This window comes from Talpa occidentalis, unplaced genomic scaffold (assembly GCF_014898055.3).
Source record: "Talpa occidentalis isolate TD23 unplaced genomic scaffold, MPIMG_talOcc4v2.1 talOcc4.3, whole genome shotgun sequence".
Classification (NCBI taxonomy): domain Eukaryota; kingdom Metazoa; phylum Chordata; class Mammalia; order Eulipotyphla; family Talpidae; genus Talpa; species Talpa occidentalis.
The window spans coordinates 60,377,761-60,405,325 of NW_023603184.1; the positions used below are offsets into that span (position 1 = coordinate 60,377,761).

Genomic DNA, 27,565 nt, shown 5'->3' on the forward strand with positions numbered 1-27,565 from the left:
ACATGCTCTGCTGCAGGGTCATTTATTTGTTTCCCTAATGGGTCTGCACATTGAAGAAAGGAATTAACCACAACTTTAAGACCCTTCTATGCCCAACACCCACAGTGTTTGGAGTATAATAAGAGTTTAAAAGCTTTATGTAGATGGTAATGAGATTTTCACTCTCAAATTGTTTTCTGAAATTGGTAGGCTTAAAATATTATATCAAACAGTGATCAATACTCAAGATGTTCTAGGTCAAATTGGCAGAATAAATGTATATAAATCAGGAAGATTAGGGAGTATCCACCAGTGAGTTTCGAAGTCAATCAAGGATGAAATCAGGGAACTGATGACCAAAATGTATAATCCACTCTTTCAATTGACCTTTGTGTGAGAAAGGTGTTGGGTAACTATGCAAATCCTTTATGTTAACATAGGAAAGCTAAGGGGGAAACATAGACCACTATATTGTATAACCAAAGGATTCTGGAACAAGGGGCAAAACAGCTAGTATAAACGGTGAGAGGCAACATGAAATTTAACAGAAAACAGTAAGTTAAATACTAATAAGATATAATCTTTTCAGGGGGTAGTAATAGGCTAAAGAGGACTTAAAACAGTCACGTGAATAGCCATGTGTGTGTAGATACTGGCCTAGCAGGGAGTAGGGTAATTGTCAGTGAAGGAAAGGAATTACCACCTCTAGTTGTGAACGACTATTCTATAGGAGAACACAAATACATTTTTCTGTAGCATGGACAAACAACTGGGGTACAGTGTATACACTGGAAGGAGACAAGTTTTGACTTTACATTTGGCTTTACTGTACATCAGTCTGATTTGTTTTCTGGAATCATCAATAGGAGACTTAGACCAGAAAGCTAGTTCTCACATCGTTGAAGAGGACATACTTTGTTAGTGACACATTCTAGGCATTTCCTGGCCCATCAATTTTTCCCATGAGGCTCACCATTCTGGTTTAGCCCAGGTGGGACTTAAATTTCCATTTTACTTCCCCAATGGACCAGAATGTATACTGAATCCCAGCCCAGATTAAACCAGCCCTTGGCCTGAGAATATCGGTTCCTAATTCTCAAGCTATCAACCACTGCTAAGTATTATCTAGTGAATTAGGTGTTTGGGCTTTATGCACAGACAGACTGGAGATGTGTCTTGGCCATCATTTTACCACTCGTGTGATATGGACCAGTTTTTTTGTTCAATTTCATATTTCATAAAATAGGAACAACTCACTAGGATTATATAGAAGGAATTAAACACTAGTTTTAATATTTTACTGATGTGCCTATTCATATTGAGCACCTGATAAAAGGAACAATTTCAGGTAGGAATACCATAGAAATCAACCAAATTCTCTACCCCCCTCTAGATGTTGTCCTCTGAATTGCTGTCACTTTATTTATAGGCACCAGCTTTGCAAACTGCTTTGCTTTAATTATGGCCTCAACTCTTAAAGCACCTTTGCTTTCCCCAGGGTCCCATATCACTGGTGGTCCTTGCATTCCTCATGAGTGAACCTGCCTATGTTATGACAGATGGAGTGACTATAATAGTACCATCTTAAAATATATGACTTGCTTCAAGCCAAAGCTGATTGTGAATGCTTCCTTAAATGCACACTTGGAAGAAGTGAGTGCATATGTAGGGAAGACAAACCACTTAATATCTCTTGGTTAATACTGGTGAATCCATCAACAGCACATAGTTGTCAAAACCATTGGGTCTCCATGGTGGCACAGCGGGTTTAACGCAGCACTGTTAAGCTGTTCGCAGTCTCTGCAGTGTGGGTTTGATTCTGGCCAGCCAGGGAGATACCCGCATGGCGCGGCAGACCTTTCCTGACTCTCCCACTGCTCCCCTTAGCAGTGTTTCCAGTATGTCTGCGTGTTCTGCTCCCCGCTGTCTCTAGTGAATTCTCTCACCCTCCTGTGCCTCTGGTCTATCCCCCAGTTCTAGTATAAATAAATAAATTTAAAAAAAATCACCTGAGAGATGCTCTTTAGATTATCTTTGCAAGACAAGTACATTATCCTTCAAAATCAGATAGTGTGAGGATTGAATTTAGAAAGAAAAGGTAAATAATTCAGAGAAAAATGAATGAAAAAATCCAGGATTCTTATACACTGCTTGTTGACATAGTTCTTGTTTTCTGTATGCTTATAAATAAAAGGCAGAAGAGGGACTGCAACAACTGCTGAAGCTTTTAGGTAATACTACAGTCTCTGAGTAAGAAAGAATTGGAACTGGATTAAGAGTGAACACTTTTACATATGCATAAAAGTTGGTAGGAAAAACAACAATTTCATCCAATATGCCACAATAAAGACCCAAGACTAAACTTGATTGAAACCAATTATGAAATGACTTGGGGGACTTTGGAGTGATGCCCATTTATTTATTTATTTTATTTAATTTTTTTGGTAGGACCTTCACTGGTGGCCAGGGATCGAACTGGCACTGCAGAGGCTGCAGGCAGCCTCGCAACCCAGCGCTCAACCACTGCGACACCAGCGGAGGCCCTGCCCATTTATTTTTACACTCTGTGTGTTTCTTGTGGTGAAGTTTCTAGATATGACAATACAACATCATTATGACATCTTTCCCATTGAGAATCATGTGACAGGTGATGGAATTGCAGGGCGGTGTCAGTGGAAATTTAGTTTGAGTTGAATGAAGTAATTTATTAGCACCTACTAGTTGAACCTACTTTTTAGCTTGTAGTTGCTTCTTGCTCAGTCATGACAAGAACTTAACATGATATTTGTCAGCTTACTCACTGGAAGCAATACCCTAACATGCTGTTGTAGCTAAAAAGACCATGAAACTTGCCACTGGGGAAGATTTTGGGAATAAAACATCTGCCTTTTTTTTTTTTTTATAAACATACAGAAAACAAGAACTATGTCAACAAGCAGTCTATAAGAATCCTGGATTTTTACATTCATTTTTTTCTCCTAATTATTTACCTTTTCTTTCTAAATTCAATCCTCACACTATGTTTTATATAAGTTTTATATAAGCTTTTGTCTTCATACTTTATATACTACATATAGATGACTTCTCCAGAAAGATGGAGAAAACAGAAAAAGGTTCAAGAGAAAGACAATTAAAATTGTCTATGAAATTTTATATTTGAAAAGTTAGAGATACTTTAGTCTGATATGAGCACAGGAATGGAACCTGACCATATTGTACATGTTCATGAGCAAAGTGGATACAGTGTTTATAAAAAAGGACATCATATTTTACAATGGAAGCACAAATGACTGTCTTTTAATATTTGAGAGTGATAATTTTCAGAAATAAAAGAATGCGCTAACATACATAGAGGGGAATGCCTTTCGAACCCTGACATTTGGTATGTAGAAAACAGTTGGATTCACAAAGGATTTGAATACACAATGGACTCAGGACTATAAAAATAATTTGTGGACTTAATAGGGACAGTGAGTGTTTGTCCTGACATAGTTTTCAAAAATTCTGGTAAAAAACAAAACCTGGAGTGGATTTAACCAGAGGATTACAGGTTTGTTTGTTCCTAATAAATGTACCCACTTACTGAACATTGTCTAAGGTTTTCTGCTCAGAGTCAGAATCTTAATATTTGTCTTATTTTGACATGACTACAAGCCAGCCCGAAAGAGATTTTTAGATCTGCTAATATTCTAATGTTGTTGCTCAGTTTGTCCCTGAGACACCTTCACGCCAGATTATTTAGTAAAGTGGGGAATCTGGCTCATTCATAAATCATAATACATCGCCGAAGGGCTGCATTGTGGCCTCATTCATGAACATTCCTTCAGTGCCAGATCAGAAACTCTACAAACTGGATTTTTAGGGCATGGATATTTGTTCCTGTGCGTGGACAGGTTTGTTTTCAGAGTTCTTGTTCTTAAATGAGTGCTTTAAATAAAATAAATCTCTGGAGTAGTGGTAAATTGACAACTTATCTACAACATGTGCTATAATTTTATGTTTGGTAAATCAATTTTAAGAAACATTATAAACTCCATATCAACTAGAAATTGCGGTTCTCCAAAAAGGAATGGGAAAAGCTTATTAGAGATTCTCTACTTCCTCAATTATTTCATCCTTTATTAAGTCAATAATTGATATAGTATTTTTGGGTTTTGACTTGTTCTGAATATTTAAAGGGAGTAAATTAGAGAGTTTTATAAAAATTTGTTGCTTGATAATTGTCCTAATTTTATTTGTCAAATTTAACTCTGGCAAACTCTTATTCTTCATTATAATTCCAAATTTTAAAAAATGTGAAAACAAAACAAAACTAAAAAGCTCTCAAGTTAATCTATTCATCCAATTGGTGAATAGTACTTCACTGGTGGAAATGTTATGGAGGCTCATTGGTTCAATCATTCTTAGACCTTAACAAAAACAAAAACAAACAAAAAAAGAGTCTGCTTTTTCTGTCTGAAGTTTATATTTACAAGGGAATGGAAACAACCTTGAGCTAAGCTCCAGGACTGGTTTTCTGAAATCACAGGAAAGAAGTAGATTTCCAGAGCTGCAGCACCTTGAAAAAACTGCATCCTGGCTCTGGACTCCTATTACAAACAAAGCCTTTTCTAATTAGTTTGTCTAGATTAATAGACTCAATTGGGTCTATGGCTACTGTTAGTAGAATATACTTACTTCTCTTGATCTTTGGCCCTTGCTTCTTAAATTATTTAATCATGTTCATCTTCAAAAGGCTATAGAAGTCAAGAGATGTTGTATCCATAGGAAAGGTTTATAGAATTGGTGATCTTGGGTCTCCTTATTCATGGGGGTCCTGGTAGTTACTCTCACCCTCCTTGTATTACAGTCTTGTCTACTCATTCTTGGTGTTGAATATTCAACAATTGCATGTACAATCTGTCCCAAACACAGAGCCCTATGGCTCTCTCTTTCTCAGGCTAAGACTCCTCATAAATTTACGTAGGGACCACTTCCACGTTCAACAGGAAGTAGTTACAGAAGATTGAGATATCATCACTTTACTCCTTTTAGAAATAAAGAGGATGAAAGATCTCTCAAGGGAAAGAGACAAGAAAGGTCCTGGGACAGAGACAGATGCACAGAACTGCAGGCCAGAACTTTGCTGTTCCTGTTGTTAAACAAATACAGAAGGGACTGAATTCTCTTGGGGAGGGAGAAGTTAACTACAGCTGTACCCTCTTCCACCAACCTATCCACTCAAAGACAAGATGAACCAAACCTTATTGATTTAAACTCACTCTATCTGGGTTTAACTTCCAGTGTCCTGTTATGATTCAACAGTCTCAGTAAACAAAATACTGGTCAAAACTGGTCCAAAACCCAATCTGTGAACCCCTACTAACACATCTATACAAGCAACCTCAAAAACTAGAGGGTGAGTCTCCCTTGAATCTTCTTTTCTGAGTGTGTACTATTGCTTGCAATAAAATCTTCACTCCTATATCACCTACTCTGACTTCTGCACAAATTCTTTCCTGTGTGGAAGCCAAGGACATCCAGGGTCCCAGGGTCCCTGGGCCTCATCAGAATTACCAGTTAATATTAGCCATGAGTCAGATTTGTGAGTAATTTGTGAAGTTTTGAGATAAACAAATCACTTTTTGAATCACTTTTTGATGGGTATTTTGAAGTCCTAGAGAATTTCAGAGAGTTTGAGCACTGTTTATGACATACAGAAATACAGTTCAACACGACTGGTGATTTCTCACTTTTCCAGTTTAGCAACATGTAAATTAAACAATAAGTTTTAACTTTATTCTTACAGAGTGCCTCTGACAATATTTATATTTAGGTGAGAAAAGTAAATCAATTTTGTGAAAATTAAAAAAAAAAATCAAGCATGGTAAAAGAGAAATAGAAAGTACAGTTTTGCATTCAAGTATATTTTGTATAATAAACTAATAAATATTAGTTTTGTATTCTGGTAAAACCAGTTTCTATTTACATGAGCTTTGGTGGATCTTTATAAGCCTCAACCCTCTCCTTCAGAGAGATATTAATATTGAATCCCCAGAGTTTGTTTTTATACACACACACACACACACATAAATATACATATATATATATATATATATATACACACACACCCATATGCATGCATACATACATACATGTGTATGGGCATACATAACACATTAAACTGAATTATATAACATATTATATATAGTATATATTACATATAGGGTACTAAATTATATAGACACACAAGTTTGTTTACAAATGTGGGCACTTATTTTTCCACATTTGATTCTCTCACTTTCATGACTTGTTGTGTTGATCATTCCCAAGGTTACTATATTTTACTCTTTATTTTTAATTTTTTTTAAAAGATTTATTTATTTATTCAAGAACTGGGATACAGGCCAGATGCGTGGGAGGGTGAGAGGATTTACCAGAGACAGAGTGGGGAGCACAACAGGCAGACTGACAAAATATACTGCTAAGGGGAGCAGCGGGCCAGACAGGAGAGGTCCGCCACTCCACATGGGTATCTCCCTGGCCAGCCAGGATGGGATCAAACCTGTGCTGCAGAGGCTGCGGACACCTTTACAGTGCTGCCCTCAACCACCCGCGCCATTAGGGGGGCCTATATTTTACTCTTTAAACTGAACATTTTGATATTCCCTACACAAATCTTTTTTCCTCCTAGGGTTTTCACCTGACAGGTGGATACCAAAGCTGCTGCTTCTCTTAAGTACTTGCAAGTATCATCAGGTGCTCAGGAGACACCAATAACACTGTTCCCTGCCACTCACTGGCGTCTTTTACCTCCCTAGAAAGGCAACATGGTTTTGAGGGTGAGACAGGGATGTGGATAGTTTTATCCTTCCCAATTCTGGAAGCCCTTTGCATTTTTTCAATTACTACCCTCAAATTAATTTCTGTTAATTTCTTCCAGCATGAAGGCTGCCAGGACCTACAAGATAAGTCCCTGCCTTTAAAGAGACTTGGAGTTATTTGAAAACACAAGTAAACCACTAGGGCATGGGAATAAAGTAGGTCTGATTCCAGCTATTCACAAGCCCAGAGTAATAGTCAATCCCTGAAATACAGCCTGTTCCAGAGGAAGGCTGAAAACAGATCATTCGTTTCTAAAGAAAATGGAACTCAGGGTTTAAAAAAATTTAGACAAAATAACTCAAAGCTGCAATTCAATCTGGAAAAAAAAAAAAGGTCTGATTGAAAATGCCAAAGAAAATAAATAATCCTACATCTCTTTGTCCCTCCACAATAAAAATAAAATCTTAAAATTGGTCACTGAAATGGAAGATGTGCTTCTTTCTCACTTCAAATTAAAAACAAAGTAAATCAAAAACCTGTAAAAATCTATATAGGGGCTTCTAAATTCAGTAAAACAAATACAATTGTCCCCAAAAGACAATTTTTTCAAATGAAGATAATCCATGCTCTCCATGAATATTGTGACCTAATATTATACTCTTAAAGATGACAATAATAATATTCTCAATTTTCAACTTGTCATAACTAATTTTAAGACTGTTGTTATTTTTAATTAGAAATAGTAATAGGTAGGCAATTAACAGATGGCAATGAGTATAAAATATATATGTCTTTCCCAACCAAGTGGGACCAACATTGAAAAATATATATGCAAACATCAATGATTTGAAATCTTATCTGGCATTGATTTAAGGGGAAACCAATTAGGGAAATTATGAGAAGAAAAGATTATGTTATCAATTGCCAAATCTTCACATTTTATGTACATTTAGAAGCAAATAGCTATTTGGTGATTTTTTTCCCCCTTAAAGTGAAAGGATACAAAATTAAAAAAAAATATTTTATTCAGTGCATGAGTTTCCGAAGCCTAATTCAGCTGCCTCATACTCTCTGCCTCCTCCTCTCTTTCCTTGTTCCCAATTTGGAGAAGTCTTTTATTTTCCAAATTAAATATATTTCATTCTACACATTCCAAATCTTATTTTTTCCTTCCCTACCTCCAAAACTGCATTTAGACATGAACAATATAGATAAAGGATTTCATAGGAAAAAAATAAATTGTTGTTTCTGAAAATATGTTTTTGAACACTTTATATCTTTTCTATTAAAAAAAGAAAATATTTCTAACTGATATATCATATGTATATATTTATTTTATCATTTATTTCATGTTGAAAAACGGGGAGTGGGGAACAAAATTTTTTTTTAAAGATTTATTTTATTCATCCATGCATACAAGAATTGGCGTGTAGATCAGAGGTGAGAGAGATGAGACAGAAGGGGAAGCAGAACAGGTGAATCTACTGAAATACACTGCTGAGGGGAGCAGTGGGCAAGACAGGAGAGGTCTGCTGCACCATGTGGATTAGTTCCTTGGCCAGGGATCAAACTCATTCATCAGTGGCTGAGGATATCTTAATAGCATTACGACTTTAACCCCTGTGCCACCAGGGAGGCCCTCATAGGGGAAGGAAAGTTCTTTTCACAACTTTGAGCAAACAGTCCTTTACTCCCAGCTGAAGCTTGTGGGTAATGATTGATTGACTCTGAATTTTATACTTTCTTTATATTTTTAAGAATTTCAGTTGTTTTCAGATCTTGAATGCAGACTGTTAAGGACTGTGATTTGAACCTCAGATTAGACTACAGATTCACAAGGAAAGAGTCACAAATTAGACTTTGATTAACTTACACAACTGAGTCCATGGGTCATGACCAGTTATATAAAATACCTGATATGTATAATGAGCTGATATGTAAGTAAATGAATCAGTGTTCAGTAAATCAATACATTCTCATTAATAATAACCTCCTGTACTCTACTTTTCTGTGCAGAGGCCCAGTTAGTGAATCAATGAAGTTACCAGAAACGTTAATTTTTATAACAAGCCTACTGATTTTACTAGGAATGGAAGTCATGCTGGAAATAGGACTTATGTGTCATCTAATTTTTTCTGAATGGATCTCAAAATTATTGCATATTTTAAGCTACTAACAATCATTTGCCTAAGCAAATGACAGGAACGTTCATTGGTTATCATTATCACATAAGGTTTCATTCAACTGAAGAGAAAAGCTGTCCTACCCAGATGCTGTCTTCTTGCTTGTACTGTTTCCAGTTGCGTCCTGTGTCACTGAACATCAGGCTGTAACTCGTCACCCAGTCAGAGCTTCCATACCGACCCTGTGTGGCCACCGCTGTGATCTCCACTCTGTTTCCCAAGTCCATCTGGAGCCACTGTTGAGCATTGGAATCTGCTGGGGACCAACCACCGGTTCCTGGAAGATCAGAGAGAGTTGTATTGTAGTAACACCTCACATAGTCACAGCATTCAACTCTCGATGAGAGAAGAAACACTGCACAATTAAGACGCCCTCCCCCACATATGCCCTGACCTTGTTCTTCAGTCCCTGGTACTACTTTGGCCCAACTTCTATCCTGTCCCTTCATCTGACTCCCATTAGTAGCTTACAATTCATCTTGAATGTTTTTTCCCATTACAATTCTTCATCTTTACTCAGTCATCACCGTGTCTATCTTTTGATTATCTAATGGAATTTGCTTTGTTTTTAATCCTTTTGCAATGTTAGTTTGTAGCATGACTTATCCTTTGCCTGACAAGTAATTCCCTTCTATCTTTCTTTTATTTTTTTTAAAGATTTATTTATTTATGCATACAGAGCTGGGGTCCAGGCCAGAGGTGCAGGGGGTGAGAGGATTCACCAGAGACAAAGTAGGGAACAGAACAGGCAGACTGACTGAAATACACTGCTGAGGGGAGCAGCGGGCGAGACAGGAGAGGTCTGCTGTACCATGTGGGTAGCTCTCTGGCTGGGGATCGAAGTCGTACTGCAGAGGCTGTGAGCAGCTTCATAGGGTGCACCGTAACCCCTTTCTTCTATCTTTCAAGTTTCTAACTCTATCTTATATTTCTTCTCTTTTTCCGACTGCATGCATCCCCTTTTCTACAAATTCATGTTATAGCACCGTACTTTTGAGAAAGGCCTATATTTGTATCTGCTTTAAGGAAAGTGAAAATAGCACTAAGCATTGTTTTGTAGCAGCCTTTCTAGAGTCAGTTTGCACCCCAAGCAGCAAGAACACCCCATCAATCTCCTTCCCTGACAACTGCTTTACACAGGTTGTGTATGTACCATGTGATTTCTGCTTTTACAATTTAGGAGTGTTATTTTTGGTCTCGTGATTTGGTGTGATTTAGAAGTTTTCTATTTGTTTTGGAAATGCTCACTTTTTTCATATAAACTAATAACAATTGCTTCTTCACTTTACTTCATTTCAACTTACAAAGGTTTTATAGGAATGTTCTACTTTTGGGTAGCAGCAAAACTCTAACATTGTATGAGCCTAGCATGGCTTAGTTTGTTGTGGATGCAAAGATGAAAGACCAAGGACCTGCCTTTGAGAGGTTAACATTCATTCACTCAGCAGATGTCCACGGAGCAATAGGAGCATGCTGGGTGTTGAAGAAAGCAAGACATGTAAACAAAAATGTGTAGTGTGCTGTGCAAGAAAGGCAAACACAAGGCACAGTAGGAACAGCGAGGACAAAGTGCCTCAGTGGGTGATCAAAAAGGCCTTCTGAGGACAGTGATGGAAGACTTGAACCTATAGCAGGCATACCATTTCCCAGGTGAAGAAAGCTGGATAGATAAAAAGTTGGATAGAATTTATTCAGAGTCTCAGAATAATGAATGCAAAGTCTCAGGGACACAGGAATAAGTGTGCCACATTCATGAATTTCATATGGTTTGGTATACTTGACACACAGGAATGTTCTAACATGGAACATTGATTTTGGGTCCTAGAATTTCATTATTTGACAGACCGGAATTTATAGGATATCTGTGTTAGTTTTTGCTTAGTTGGAAGACTTATGGCCTACATTTTCTATTTTCATTTCACATGGGAATAAAAAAGTCAATATTAATTTTTTTGAGGTAACACTGGTTTGCAATATTGAATGCAATTCAGAGGTATAGGATCACACCACCTTATATGTATGTCACCACATCGCATCCACCGCCAAAGACCCATTGTCCTCCACTATTGTCCACTGGGCCCCCATCCTTGCTTTCCACCAGTCCCATCCGCCTCTGGCATCCTTAATTTTACATACAGATTTCTAGGCTTTATTACTGGATGGTTTTGACTGATTGTTTTGTTTCAATATTCATTTTTACTGATCCCATAGTTTAGAAAATTTCTGAACCCTGAATGTCAGCTATTGACAAATGTCCTTGCACATGGACGGAAATGGGATGAAACTGAACATTTTCTTAAGCACTTCAACCTTTATGAAGATTATTAAGTTCAGGGCCTCCCCAATGGTGCAGCAGTTGAACACTGGGTTGCGAAGCTGCCTGCAGCCCCTGCAGCACCGGTTCGATCCCCGGCCTCTGGCAAGAGTCCCACATGGCATGCAGACCTCTTCTGCTGTGCCCGCTGCTCCCCTCAGCAGTGTCCTTCATCAGTCTGCCTGCTCTGTTCCCTGCTCTGGCTCTGGTGAATCCTCTTACCCTCCCGTGCTTCTGACTGTACCCAGTGCTGGTATAAATAAATAAATAAATCTAAAAAAAAAAGATTATTAAGTTCAGGCCATGTGACAGGTGAATTAATTGAAATTTTAAAGTAGAGGAGCTAATAAAAAAAATTACCTTTTTATTTTGACCTATGGCACATCCTGTAAGTTGTATGTTGATTTTCTCCAAATAAATAGTGTATGCTTAATATTTTTTTGTGTGACAGTTTGTGGTTTTTTTTTTTTTCCCCACGCTGCTTGGAAATTTCAAACGCAGAGAAAAAGAGAAAAAGAATGTGTTGTCACTTCCTATGTAATGTATTTTTATTAAATGTTTTGAAAAACATAAATATAGTGGCAGATATTGCTGATATTAACTAATGTCCATTTTCTATTGTCTGTAGCAATGGGACTTAAATGGGATGATGGTTTTATTACATTTTCAGCTCCCCATATGATTAGAGCTAGGGACATGTGAGCAAGTTCACATGAATAAAAATGTGTGGGAAGAATATATGCTACTTGCTGGTCACCATGTCTCTTATCCAGTTGATTTTTCCTTCCACAACTGATGGATGCAGTTGCCAATAAGACTCTCAGTGATTACAGAACCACAGTAAGGGAAGATCCTGTGTCTTTGCATCATCACATGGCATCGAGCATTCATCTACACACACCTGCCCTAAACTACACATGGCGGGGAACCACATACTCATTGTGCTTAAACAATTATACAGAGGAATCTATGCAAAACCACAGTTTAGCCTACTTTAATGCAATGCAACTTGCTGTGATATGTATAGTAAATTCCCATAATGTAGTTGAGGAAACTGAGAACCAGCAAGATTTGAACATCAACACTTATGATTCAAGCATAGTTACCTGAGATGTCACGTAACAGAAAAAAAGTTTTTAAAATCCCAATATCAATACAGAGGAAAGCACTAGGAGCAGGCAAGGAAAAAGACATTCTGAGATGGCAGATCCAGAATGTTTTTATCAATCAACTCTCAACATCTTCCTCAACAAATCCCAAACCCAAATCCACTCTACCTTTCCCCAGTTTCTCAAAACTAAGAAACTTAAGAAGACTTCATGTTTATAGAAAATCTAAAATTATTCTGAACTCACCTTTTATTTCTACTCATTTTTTCCTGTTTATTTCATGAGTTCTTTTTCTTCTTAAGTAAAAAAGAAAAATTGGGCCTCCCCTGTGGCACAGCAGGTTGAGCATAGCGCTGTAAATCTGTTCACAGCCTGGCAGCGCGGGTTCTATTCCCGGCCAGCCAGGGAGATTCCCACATGGCATGGCAGACCTCTCCTGTCTCGCCCGCTGCTCCCCTCAGCAGTGTCTTCGGTCCGTCTGCCTGTTCTGCTCCCTGCTCTGTCTCTGGTCAGTCCATTCACCCTCCCATGCCTCTGGCCTGTACCCCAGCTCTTGTATAAATATAAATACATTTTAAAAAAAGAAAAATTATGTTGTATAAACAATATTTTCCTCAAAAATTTTAAAACACAGTAGGAAAGAAATTTGTGTGATCCTTTCTTCTGAACAGTGAAAGCAACAGTGATTCTCTCCTTGCATGCTTCTTGCCTATGGCATCTATTTCTACTATTGAAAGACTTCATTTTGTAAACTACAATTTTTATTACTCATATTTATGTGATTTACCAATAAAGAATACATATACCAATTTGAAAGTTGGTTGTATATTATAGGATTTCTATCTTTTTATGTAACCATATTGTTTTTGAAATTAAAAATCCCAAATCTTAACTACTTCTTTATTATCCCCGATTGTCCACAACTAGTCTTCCTACTCAAACTTTAGCTTTCCTTCATGTATCGTTATTATGCCTATCATAGTCTTTTTTTTAAAAGATTTATTCATTTATTTATACAAGAACCAGGGCACAGGCCAGATGTGTGGTGAGGGTGAGAGGACTCACCAGAGACAGAGCAGGGAACAGAACAGGCAGATTGACCGAAGTACACTGTCGAGGGGAGCAGGCGAGACAGGAGAGGTCTGCTGCCCCATGTAGGACCCTCGCCGGTTGTTGGCTGGGATTGATCCAGTCCTGCAGAGGCTGTGGACAGCCTCACTGCATGGTGGTGCTCAACCGCCTGCGCCACCAGGGTAGGGCCCTCTCATAGTCTTATATGCCAACAATTTACGTTGAACATGGGAGAAAGAAATAAAGTGACAAGGAACTTTCCCCTCATTTTTCAAAGAATAAAATAATAAATGACTGACCAAAAGCCAAACTAAACCAATATCTTTAAAAAGTGACTGTTATGAAGAAAAGAGGGTCCTTATGTGCTGTTGGTGGGATTATAAATTGGTTCAGTCACTATTGAAACTAGTATGAAGGTTTTTAAAAAATTAAAAATAAAACTGTCACATGATCCAACAATTCCATTTCTGGGTGTATGGCCAAAGGAAATGAAAACACTCACTCAAAAGGCTTTCTGTGCCCTCACATTTATAGCAACATTATTTATGGCAGCCAAGGTATAAGTGCCTATCGATGGACAAATGGAAAAAAGACACTGTGATACATATGTACAAGAGAATATTATTCAGTTCAAAGAGAAAAATAAGGAAACCTTACCATTAATGACCATGTGGATAGGTATTGAAGGCAGTAGACTAAGTGAAATAAACAAGACAGAGAAAGACAATTACTGTGAGAAATCACTCATGTGTGGCGTCTGAACACACAAACAACAAAGATAATTTAAAAAGCTAACTCATAGGAAAAGAGAATAGCTTTGTGGTTATCAGAAGCAAAGGAGGATAGAAAGGGAAACAGGAAGAAGGTCGTCAAGAAGTCTCTGTGAGTAGATGGGTGTTAGAGGAATCTCCTGTGGCAAACTTCACACATTTGTGAACAAAACCATCTTGCAGCACACCATAAACTTAGTGAGGTATGCTGATTATTTCTCAATAATACTGGCAAAAAAAAAAGTTTGTCTTCTAGATATTTCTTTAAATTTGTTAAAGCAAGCATATTGTCCTTAAATGAACAGTAGTTTAATAATCCCCCTGAAATTAACCAAAATGGAATTGTTGCTGTTCACATTCATTAGCACATCAAGTGAAGAATTTTCCCAGCCCAGGAGCTTCAGCCCAAACTCTCGCAGTGGAAGGACACTCCCTGGGTGATAATTGCCAAGGACTCCTTCCCTGCTGTTGAAGATGCTCCCTGCATTACAGCTAATAGGCAGGACACCCAGGTTGCCATGGTTGCTATGGCAAACACTTTGTTCCTTCCACCGAACAATAAATGTGTTTTCACAAATGATGAGTAGCCTGAAGATATATTTGCAGTTGCTCTAAAGATACGCAATGCCCACACTCTCTGTCTGCTTCTGAATTATTTTCTACATTGGGGATGTAACTCACACAGATACATGTATTTGGCAAGGTGAAGGTGTTAACTAAGACAGTAAGTACAATCTGTATTCGTGGCCTTGGTAGCAATGATTATTAACTACAATTGCCACAAATCCTGCAGTATAATTTAAAAAAAATCAGGAAATTTTATAGGAAAATTTTTAATTTAAAGGAAAAATAATTTCACCTTACATTTTTTGGTCATATAGAATTTTCCAAAAGTTTTTTTCAAACCTGTTTTATATAGAAGTTATGGTCTCATACCTACATCCTGCATTATTTGACTTTTGAGGAGAAAGAGGAGTAAGAGATTCTGTCCTGAAACCTAAGACACCTGATTGATGATCTTGCTCCTAGGATATATTAACTAAATTCTTCCTTTTTTTTTTTTTTTTTTTTTTTTTTGTGGGACCCTCGCTGGCGGTTAGGGAACGAACTGGTGCTCCAGAGGCTGCGGGCAGCCTCGCAGCCCAGCGCTCAACCGCTACGCCACCAGGGGAGGCCCTTAACTAAAATATTAAGTGTGCTTAATCATCAGAAGCACCTGGAAAGATTGTAATGACCACAAACACAAATTTCTTGACTCATTCCTTGATATTTAAGAGCCTAATCTGGGAATCTGTATTATTTTGACACTTATGACATGCTGATTGGTTTGAGAAACCATGGGTAAGATGCTTGCTAAGATTTCAGTGCTAATATTTTACTGATAAGAGTTGGATTATTTGTATATGTAATGGTCTGAGTTAGCTTGAAGTCAACTTGCCATTTTTAAATAATAAAAGCAAAAAATTAACTGCAGGAAATTATCCCTGATTCAAAAGATGGACACACTTCTGCAATTTAATCCCCAATTCCCCACACTCAAATATGGACGATACTTAGAGTCAGAAATGCAATTGGCAAGGAACTTTGAAATATCCATCTTTACTCTTGCTGGATGTTTTTATCCCCAGTTAGCCACTTAGCTCCTCCTCACTGTCCCCATTCCATACACCCATGGTCCATGGAGTGTTCATTCATTCACAGACAGCTATCGATTAGATATTGGCTAACAGTTAGATAGCCCTTTTCCAGTCTGCCTTAGACACGAGGCAGACATGGTCTCACTCATTATCCTAAAGGCTCTGTGTAAAGGCAGGAACTGGGCACAGTGCCGGTTTTGTGATCCCATGCAGACCGGGTAAAGGAGGAGTCAGAGTCCTCAGTAGTTTTGCAGGTTTTTTATTTGGGGTTCACCAGGCATATGGCAGGCAGGGGTGCAGGCTGGGGGGCTGGGAGGCTGGCAGGCCTCCCAGCCCCCAGCAAGTCTTCACTCTATCTGGGCTCTCTGGCGTTGGTTCTGCTGCTTCTTGGCTTTTCTTTCAGCTTCGGCTTTGGCTTTTACTGCTGCTACTGGTGCTGCTGGCGTCCCCCCGTGACGCCGCCCTTAAAAGCACAGTCTTAGCTCAGCTGAATCCCATCTACCTATGCCCACACCCTATTCCAGGTGCCCGCCATCAGGCATGCATTCAAGACAAGGATCCATCATCTATCCTGATGGCGGAAGGGCAGAAAAGCCTGACACCTTTTACCTTACCCTACACTCTGCATGATGAGTGCAACTGTGCCCATTGTGTAAGTAGGGAAACTGAGATCAGAAAGGTTGAGCAGAATTTCCAGGAGCACACAGCCAGTAAGTAGCAGAACAGGGGATTCAAACCCAGCAAACCAAACCCAGAGACTAAGCTCTTAATCACCCAGCTGCATTGCCTCTCAATAGCATAGAGGACTCTAACCTGATTGCACCTTCTTCCTTTTACTAGAAATTCTCACTGGAAACATAATTCACACTTCACATTTTTTTTCACTGTCTCGTGATTCTCATAGCAATCAGCAATACTCTTGTTATTTTCATTTACTAGAAAATAAACTTCTTCAAAGGGCCAACTAGCCTATCCAAGTGATATACTGAGAGAATGCTCTCCAACTCGGTTCTGATTTCTTGTCCCCACCTGAGGTTTTATCAGTGACCAATGTCTAAGCAAGCAGAAAATGGTTGTTATGGAGATTTCCAAACCAAGATTAAAGGGAGACAAGAGACCCAGGTCTCCTGACACCCACTCAGTTCCCTGCTCAGCCCTCTACACCACAATATTTATTTCTGACTTCACGCATTGGGGGTAGGCTTTACCTATGAAATGGAATAACTGGTAAAAATTGCAGAAATTCATCAGTTTCTACAATTATTTCTACTATTAACTCAGAAAAGGAAATGAGAATTGATTGATGTCACACACTGGAAATGTATTTGGCAAGTTAGGGTCACAAAAATGAGAATATACAGGTCTCTGCTAAACAATATTTTTCAAGCATCACTCATAACAAGTGTCCATTTAGTATAGGAGCTACAAGAGCCGAAACAGTCACAGACACAGCATTTTCACTCCTATTCTGTTTTAAGAACATACCCCGATTATTTAAAAAACACACACACACTAAAATAAACCCTACAGGGAACTGGTTTCTGAAGCATGCACTTCCTCCTAGTTTTACACGAGACCCCAAGAGGTCATAAATACAGTTGCACAAAAGACTAGCTGATTAACTTGAATGACTAGTTGCATCTTTAATTATTAAACATCTGATACCTATATAAGCAAAGGTTCCAGATTTTCAGGTTCAGAGCTACCTATAAATGGTATAACAAGGAAAGCGGAATGGCAAAACCATACATATTTAACATTATACAACAATGGTAAGTGTGACAACATTCAGAAACATACTGACAGGATTCAGGTGGGTTTCCTGCTCCTCCAGTCAGAAGGTATTATCATTCATTTGGGACAGGACCTGTGGCTGGGCAGGGGAATTCAGCGGCGGGTAGCTGTCACTGGAATACTGGGCATCAACCTCCTGCTACTGGACAGGTGCCGTGGGAATTGGTACAGCCATCTGGACTTGGCCAAGGCTTCTACACCTCTATTTACACATTTATTAGGGGATAAAGATCTTCCTGGGGAGAAAAGTAAGTGCAAACTTGACCAAACAAATTATGGGTTCCAAATATAATACATACATACATATGTGTGTGTGTATACATATATACACACACATATACATAACTTGTAGGAAAAACTGGAATGGCCCTATTTGTGGCCATTTTTCAGAAAAGAACAAAAAGGTTCCTAAGGAGAGATTCATGCCAAAGAGGGGAGAGTTGTGACCTGAATCAGGCCCATTTATCATCACTGAGGCTGCCTCAAGAGCAATGCTTGAGGCGAGTGGCATTCTGTGTGTGACTTAGTTTAGGTTCACAGGAAGTTGGTTACCAGGCATGAATTTGAGTGCATTTAGTTACTTTGGGAATTGATGCCAGAAAACCTGGTGAGGGCAATGGAGATGATGCAAGAAAGAAGAGTCTGTCCAATGTGCACCTGCAAGTCAGTTATTTCTGTGCGTAAACTTAGTCCCACCAGTATAGCATGTGCCATAGTGTTATAGAAGCAGGAAAGGAGGAAACTGGAGTTTAATACACCAATGATGCCATGTGTTGATTAAAGACTGCTGGAAGGCATGGTGGATTTTAAAAAGCCTAGAAAGAAAGCCCTTGACTGGAGAAGGGAAAGTGTAGCCACTATTGTTGGAGATCATTCTTTTCTGAAGGTCCTCAGGTTCCTGTCCCCTTCTTCCAAGATTTGCCCTTGGTCGAGCAGAAGTCTTCTTGCCTGAGAAAATACCACACCCCTCTCCCCATCTCAACCAGTTCAATCCATAGAACAAGTTAGATCCCATTGTTTCAAGGCATGGTTATTATTCGTGATGCAATGCATTCCAGAACTTCTTTTTGGCATCAAGGGAAGTAGACAAGATGAGGCCACATGTTTTGTGAGTTTCCCTCCTGATTTCTTTCATAGCCTGGCTTCAGAGATCTCTCTCTCCCCCAAATCATTTCAACAGGAATCAGTTCTGCTTGTAGGATGCTGTCCTTGCACTGAAATGGTGAAATGCCAGGATATAGGCACCAACTGCTTCTCTTGGCCACTCACCCATGTGTCTGTCTGCATTTATAGGAAAGAACTGGATTATCACTCTGGAGAGTTTGATGCTCATTACTCAGACAGTTTTGCTGTGACAACCTACATCAAGTATCTCCCCTTGTGAAAAGTGGAGCCATTAAGGACCTCACAAAATCGGAAAGGATGTCCTGAGGTTCATTTCACAATTCACAAGTTACACTTGAAGTGAGGAGATCAGCACGAAGCCATTTGGATTTAGGAAATTCAGATTTCAATTCCAAGGATCTCTCATTTATGGCTCTTGCAGTCCAAGGGCGAATTCATATGGCCATAAAAACATCCCGACATTTTGGAAACTTAGGTAGGAGGGTCAAGTATACAAAACCTGAAAATGTTCTAAAATTACACTCTTCAATACAAAAGCCACTAATCACATGTGCCTATTTAAATTTTATTTCACTTATATTAAATTCAAAAATCAGTTCCTCAATAGCAATAGCTTCATTCAATAGTCACGTGTCATCAGTGGCTACCTTATTAGGTAGCACAGCTATAGAACATTTCTATCTGGGTAGGGACATTTCTATTGGATTGTACAGCTCTAGACTTTCTCTTGTAAAATGACAGCAGTCGAGTGCTATTTTAATTTGGCAAATCAGTACTCTTCCATCAGCTTCTCGGGCTTGGGGAATTTTAATGGATTATCTATTCCTCATTTAATAGATACGTAATTGTTGAATATCTTCCATGAAGATTCAACAGCAAGATAAGTCACCCTTTTTATTTTGAGGCACAGAAGAAAAAAATATTCTCCCAAGACTTTTGAATGAAAATGGAGAAGTGACATTGGAAGTCACTTAAAACGGCAGATATCACATTGTTAGCATTACCACTTAAAAACTTTCCTCTCGTGAGCGGTATACTTTCTCACAGTTGAAATGCCACATTTAACTTGGTTTCCTGGGGCAATTTTGTTTGAAAGATAGTGCTCAGTCTAAATCTGGAGTTTGAGTTGAAAGAGTCACTTTTCACTCTGTGACTTTAACAAGTAATTTCTCTACTGTTATAAAAATACTATAGTTAGTGTCTGCTTTACCAAGGATCAAATAAGATACTATGTAAACTCATAGGTCATGAGCATGGAAATATTTAAAGAAGAGTTTTCTTTTGTCACTTCATTAGCTTCATCTTGGGTACATCTATATCCATAAGAGTATCAGTTCAAAATTTCATCAGGAAATTACTCTTTTGAGTATAAGATGTAAAACAAAATCCAATGAAATAGCAAGAGAAAGGGGTGATTATTGTTCTCTTACTCCATAACAGATAGTCTAAGACCATATTAGTCACTTGGGTAAATGTATTTCCACGTCCCTTAGCTGTATCTGGTATCAGAAGTGGGCGTAGTGACAAGCTGTGGCTAATTAGACATGGAAGAAAAATGGCAATATTGTAGGAGAGGAATGGTTGGGTGATCCCAGGTCCTCCAAGTGTTTTGAAACCTTAAACAGTATTTAGAACATCATGGTAGCTTGAGGAACTTGATAAAAGAGGGCTGTCTAGATTTGACTGAGTTTCTGACTCAGGGACAAATCTAGGCCACCTATATTTTCTTTCCTTTCTTTCTTTCTTTCTTTCTTTCTTTCTTTCTTTCTTTCTTTCTTTCTTTCTTTCTTTCTTTCTTTCTTTCTTTCTTTCTTCCTTCCTTCCCTTCCTTCCTTCCTTCCTTCCTTCCTTTCCTTCCTTCCTTCCTTCCTTCCTTCCTTCCTTCCTTCCTTCCTTCCTTCCTTCCTTCCTTCCTTCCTTCCTTCCTTTCCTTTCTTTCTTTCTTTCTTTCTTTCTTTCTTTCTTTCTTTCTTTCTTTCTTTCTTTCTTTCTTTCTTTCTTTCTTTCTTTCTTTCTTTCTTTCCATTTATTTTATACAAGAACCGGAGTATAGGCCAGATGCACGGGAGGGTGAGAGGATTCACCAGAGACAGAGCGGGGAACAGAACAGGCAGACTGATGAAATACACTGCTGAGGGGAGCAGCAGGCGAGGCAGGAGAGGTCTGATGCGTTATGTGGGACCCTCGCCGGCTGACCGGGATCCAACCGGCGCTGCAGAGTCTGCGGACAGCTTCACAGTGCTGCGCTCAACCTGCTGCACCACCAGGGGAGGCCCTACCTATATTTTCTAAACAAGTTCCTAGGTGATGCCCATCATATTGTTATTCTGAGGAATCACAATTTGAGGGCTTAAAAGCAAGTGATCAGAGGCATAATCTCTTTATATTGGGCAGGTTGTTAGCTTTGAAAGATGTGTGTTCTGAGGAGGACATTGTTACACTGAATCCGTCAACAATAGAACATTGAGGGTTTCCTTTTATGTAGGTAAAAGTTCTTATTGAAATCTTTTTTTTTTTAAAGTAAAATGTAACATAGATCCAGAACAATCTCCCAAAATATGTATTTAGCTTAATAAATTATTACAGGTAAACATTGTTGTAACCACCACACTATTCAAGAAACAGAAATAATGCCAGGTCTCACTCTCCATGTGCCTACTTTCAATAATTAATATTTTCCAAGCTTATGAAATTTGTTCAAGCTGATGAGTTTTCTATTGTTTGCACACCAAATTACCTAACAAAGATATCACTGGGATAATATCTGATTGCTATGAATATTTTTGTAAAAGAGAGTCCTTAGAAGCAAATCCTTAACAAAAGGATAAGGATACTTTTATAAAGTCTGAATTTTTATCAAATATGTGCATGGATTAAAAATAAAACATAAATATAAGCAACTAGTTTTAGAGATAATTTAAGTATAGTTTGAGATGCTCAAAAAAAAAAATATATATATATATAAGAAAAGGGAGCACAGAGGATAAGGAACACTCAAACTGAGATTCTAGAGAAAGATGAACTGCATGCTCATTTCAGCTCCTGTTTGCAGGTTCCTTTAGCGTTTATGTTACCAGTTTCACTCCATATGGCAGATTCAATCATCCTTAGCTTGCAATTTCATGACATTTCCACAATGTCTTAAGTCAAAGACTTCTTCTAGATGGATTGAGCAAACAGATTTAGTACTCCAGGTTAGACAAAGCAAGAGGCTCCACCAATCAATATGGTATTCAAGTACAATTGATTTCCTCCTGGTTTTGACACTCCCTGCAAAATACAGTAGAAAACTGCCAATCACTAGGAAAATATATATAATTAATTATTCTGCTCCTAACCCTATTATATTTTTCTAAATTATGATGGTTTAGGTTAAATGCAGTGAACAGACAAATTAAAGACATTCTTGTCTCTTCACAAAATATTATAAACATCAGGAGATCCACTCAACTAGTATATTAGAGAGTGTTACTCAGAAATAATTTCAGATTGGCCTTTCAAAGGGAATGAACAACAACCAGTAGAAAAAGGCAAAGGTGAATTACAATGGATTTATTTATCCTTTTCATCATGCCAAATGGTGATATTTAGAATCCTTGAAACATATTAGTGAGCAAACTTTTAAATCAGTTTATTCCTCTGCCCCTTTTGAATAAGTTTGCTTTCCATTAGCCTATCTGAACAGAAAGGGCCATTATATTAAATTTGTCTATATTTGAGACAGAGTCCCAAGGTTCCTATCAAACAGCAGACTATTTCTGCTCCATATCCCTCAATGATCTATAGCAGCCCTCATAAGAGAAGAGGCCTGGGGCATTTTTAAATATCTGGGTCAAGGTTAGCTTTACCCATAGGCATAATAAGTCACAGTAAGATTTTAGGGACATGTAGGAAGAAAAGTTGTTCTTATCTCTCTTTCTCCCTTGATATCCAAAAATTTAGTCTTTTTCGTTAAAATAGGACAACCTTAGTTGAAATTCCAAAATTACCTGAAAGGGATGACTATTGTGCTAATAAAACCTTTACTCAGATTAATATTTCAGATTATGTGAATAAATATAGTAGGATAGATAGATATAAATTCAAGTACCACCGATAATAGGCTATGTTTTCTATGTATCTGAGTCTTTAAAAATATAGCTCTACCAACTATCTTATCTTAGAGTATTAAGGTGAAATGAAAATACAGACCTTGAGTGTCTAACATGGTTCCTTATACAAACTAACTTCATCCATACGAATGGCTTTTATTCCCCCAATTCATCCCCAAGATGCAGTGTGAAAGAGGAGGGTGAGTAAGAATTGAAGGGACGGTAGATCCTGTGATGCTCCGAATTAGTGCACCTCAGATTTGTATGCATGAATATAACAGTTGCTAAAGCACAGTTTTGTTTTGTTTTTGTTTTTTTTAGGCTCAGATTATGATCTGGAAGTTTTGGGGTTGAAGCTGAGATTCTGCATTTCTAACAAGCTCCCATACTGAACCAAAATTTCCACTCACGATGAAGACTGAGAAAAGAGGGAGAGTATCAAGACTAAATACCTGCCATACCTGGGGCAACTCGGGACAAAAGGAAGGGAAGGTGCTAAAAAAGGACAGAGTCCTTCCAGGGGTGAAGCAGGGATCCAGTGACAGGTTTCTCCACACCTCACTGTCTTTTTAAACAGATTAGATTAGATCCATGTCAGTTCTGGCTCAATCCATGCAGGCGGGAGACTGACACTATCTTTGACAAGCAGGTATTGTAGTGCTGCCTGGGAAATTGGATCCTCAAGATTGTCACCTCGTTATCTGGAACAAGTCCCTAGACAGTTGATAGCATGTTAATTGTGTGAATCCTGCTTTCTTGCACTGTTCCCAATTCACATCTCTTCACAGAGGAGCCAGTGACACCAAATGGAAACCAACTATCAAAGAAATTCATGGGTCTTTAGCTTGTTGCAATGAGGGTTTTTCATGGTGGGGAAAAAAAAAATAAAGTGTGTATGGACTGTGTGCCAAAGGGTTTTAAGAATTCTAAGCAAGAGTTTTAAGTCTCTTCTTTCATCCATGAGCCTGGAAGCTGAACATGCCTTGACAGAAAAAAATCAAATTCTCCATGGCAACAAAATTGTCATGTTAGATACACATAATCTCAATGTATACAGGGAAGCAGTTCAAAAGCATATTGAAGAAAAATGATTACAATTTCAAGAAACAAATGGTAAACATAATAATTTATAATACTGTATGGCTTACTTCACTCAGCATAATTCCTTCTAGCTCCATTCAATTCGATGGGGACTATACTTGAGGTGGGCAGGAAAGCAAATATTGTTTAAAATGAACAATGATGTAAAAGATAAATAAAAAAAAAGAAAAAATACTGTATGGTGTGGGAGGATGTGGGAGAGAAAAATGCTAACCTCTTCTCCCATGGGACCAAAGAGACAGGTTCTTCTTTGCCTTTCTGTCATGCAAAGTAACTTAAAACCTTCCCCTCACTTTGAAGCAGGTCAAACACAAAGCTCAGGAGTTCATGGGGTACCAACAGCTGGCATTTCCTGCTGACAGGAAGTACTTCTTACAACACAGCTAGTTTTAAGCCCAGACCAAAAGTTTCTGGACACAAAACAAAATTCATTTGACAAAGTGAGATCCCTCCTAAGCCACAATTATAAAGATTGACTTAGCAGCCAAAGTTAATGGTGATCTGACCCTCAGTTTAATGTATTTTGTCATTTTAAAAAAAAGTAGTTAGTTTTCTTTCTGGCCTTTTATTTATTTGTGTGCGGATAACATAGGGACTTAGAGGTGCCTGCAAGTAAAAGACTAAAAATCCCATTTGGTAAATTCCTTTCATTGATGAGATAGCACTTTGAAAATTGTTAGAGTAGCCTTTTGCCATCTTATCTTCCTCCTCAGTCATAGATGGCCCGAACCTGGTTTGCCATGGCAGTACCTCAGGTCAAAGGCTGTTTCACGGGTGTGGCTTCTCTCAGAGAAATTAGTTTGCCCCTGGAAAACTCATGAGGTTTGCTTAACTTGAGTCTGAGAGTGTTCATCAACATGGCTTTCTTATTTTCTTCTTTTCAACTTTGTATTTGATCCCTGCTACTGACATGACAAACTTATCACAGGTGCACCCTGTCTTCCTGGGTATAAGTCAGAGATGTGTATGCTTGAGATCTGAGCACTGGAGGCAAGCGGCTCTTAATCACCTATGTTCAATTCATGTCAAAGGTAACTGAATAACTTAAATGACACCCAAGGACTGGTAGGAAGTTCATCTTTGTGAAACAGTTCAATAGTCATTTAATTATTGTTTTAAGTAACAATAGTCACAAATTGCAAGGATGCCACTGAACACACTCAATTCAATAAGGGAACTTAGTTACATGAATGTCGAGGGTTTCACAATTTGGATTTCATCTTGAGTGCAATACCACAAAACTCCTTGGCAAGTGTGTAGAAGACTGAATGACCAGAGAATGAATCATGAAATGCTGTGATATCTGAATGAACAAACAAATGCAGTATAATAAGAGAAAACAATCTAAAACCTGAAATCAAAAGACAGAACAGTCCTTTAAATGTCATCCTGGGCCACTTTCAACAATTCTACTCAATAATTACTTAATTTTCTAGAAGAACACACTTGCCATTTTGTTTTGCTTTTTACTAGTTGATTACTTTCAATATAGTGAAGATTCATGTTGACTTACAAATGCTTGTCCAGTTGAAAGTGCATAACTCTCACATTTATTAGGACAATAACTAATTCTGTATCTACCTAAACATTTTTTCTTCCTGTGATCTGACATTTTTTATTCATGAAACCAAGATAAACACCTTCAAGGAGGGTAGTTATGAGGATTATTTTTTCCCTTTTTTAAATTTATTCTTTCTTTTTAAAAAGACTATTTATTTATTTATTTTTGTGTAGAAGAACTGGGGTATAGGCCAGAGGTGAGGCAGTTGAGCGGATTGACCAGAGACAGAGAGGGGAGTATGCAGATTTCCTGAAATACACTATTAAGGGGAGCAGCAGGCGAGACAGCAGAGGTCTGCTGCACCATAGGTGGGTTACTTCCCTGGCTGAGGATCAAACTCAGGCCCTAGTGGTGATCGCTCTGAGACTTAACCCCTAGGCTACCAGGGAGGCTCTGTTGTGAGGATTAGTTGATGTACATTAGGGTTAGAACCATGAGAGCTCATGGTGTTAGTTATATTGTTGTTAAGACTTTTTTTTTTTTTTTAAGCTGGTAGGCATAACTACCAGCCTAAAATAGGAAGAACATAAACTCCTAGGAACACCATCCAGCCTCTCTAGGAGGAGCCAACCTAACTATGGCATTACTGACTAGAAATTATTTAGCATCTGACCATGAACTTGTTTAGGACACTGTATGGAGAAGTCCAGTTAAGTCAAGCTACTCTTTGAAATCTCCATTTAGAACTCAGAGTATCCTAGAGTTTAAACCATGTGATATAGTTTGTCCTTTTAGGTACAGTTAATGTCTTTCGTTTTTGAAATAAAATGGAAGTTTTAAAGGAATATATGTAGAAAAGGAATGTTCATTAGACACAGCTATATTTCTGTTAGGCTGTTTCAGTGGACAGACAGGACACAAACTTATGGTAAGATTTTGAATGTAAATAAAAAATAAATGATAGTTTTCTCCTTTTGCTCTGTATCCAACCAATATATACAACATCCAACCAAATATAACTTTATATCCTACTATTTATATACAAACATGCATATGTATTTTATATTGTATATATACATAGGCAAAACAAATAATATCAGTGTTATCACTAATGATATTAGCTACTAATTAATCTTATGGTGATTTGTATTATCCACATAAAGACTATATGAGTAAGGTGTGTGCCTACTTTTACCAACTAAGTACCAGGATTCTAGTACAGTGCCAGGTGCATAGTAGGTGGTTAATAAATATTAATGGAGGATTTTATATTAATTATTTCACCCAATCTATTGACTTGCCACACTTCAGAATCACATGGAAAGCTTGCATTTATTCACCTTATTGATAAACTTAACTTTCTTTCTCAACAAAACCATAGAACTTGGTAACTTTCAAATTATTGATCCCACTATATAATAGGAAATGTGAAATCTTGTGAAATGTAGTATAATACAAATAATAATTATGCAAATAAAAATCACAAATCAATCTCACTGTTAATGGATATACAAAATTATAAATTAAAATGTTCACAAATTATAAAACAGAATCAATAAGACAACAATGAATTGAAAGTTATTCTAAAATGCCAAGATGGATGAGCATCGAATAAGTTACTGATGTGATTGGCATCTAAAGGGATTCTGCTACCAATTTCCAATGTGTGGAAGGGGAATTTCCTCATACATGCAACAATTTCTGACACCATTTGGATGTGCTATACAATTCAACTCAATTCTGACACCATTTACCCAGAGATAACATTGGGTTTCACAGATTGAAAGCTCAGTCCTACAAGGCTGATCCCATCTCCCACTCAGGTGCTAGTCACAGTCCGAGGTAAGTGTTACCTGTGCTTCTTATCAATTGGCTAGAACCTCCAAGGATTCCCTTCTTGGAGTTCAGATGCCAATCTCAAGTCTATACTGGTTCCCAATCAGACCCAAGTTTCCCATGATACCATCCTTGGGTCTGGTTAATTTGCTAGAATGACTCACAGAAATCAGAGAAATGTTTGATATACTAAATTATCAGTATATTGGAAAAAACATAACTCAGAAACAGATGGAAGAGATGCATAGGT

General features: G+C 38.0%; 1 protein-coding gene across 2 annotated transcripts in view; it reads right to left on the reverse strand.

Annotated features, from left to right (window-relative positions):
- The window catches only part of CNTNAP5 (contactin associated protein family member 5), an 831,834-nt gene that overhangs the window by 605,588 nt on the left and 198,681 nt on the right, over nt 1-27,565 (reverse strand). For both annotated transcript variants that reach the window (XM_054699622.1, XM_037523193.2), the window contains exon 3: nt 9,050-9,243. In XM_054699622.1, coding sequence (XP_054555597.1) covers nt 9,050-9,243 — 194 coding nt within the window. The remainder of the gene's footprint in view (nt 1-9,049; nt 9,244-27,565) is intronic.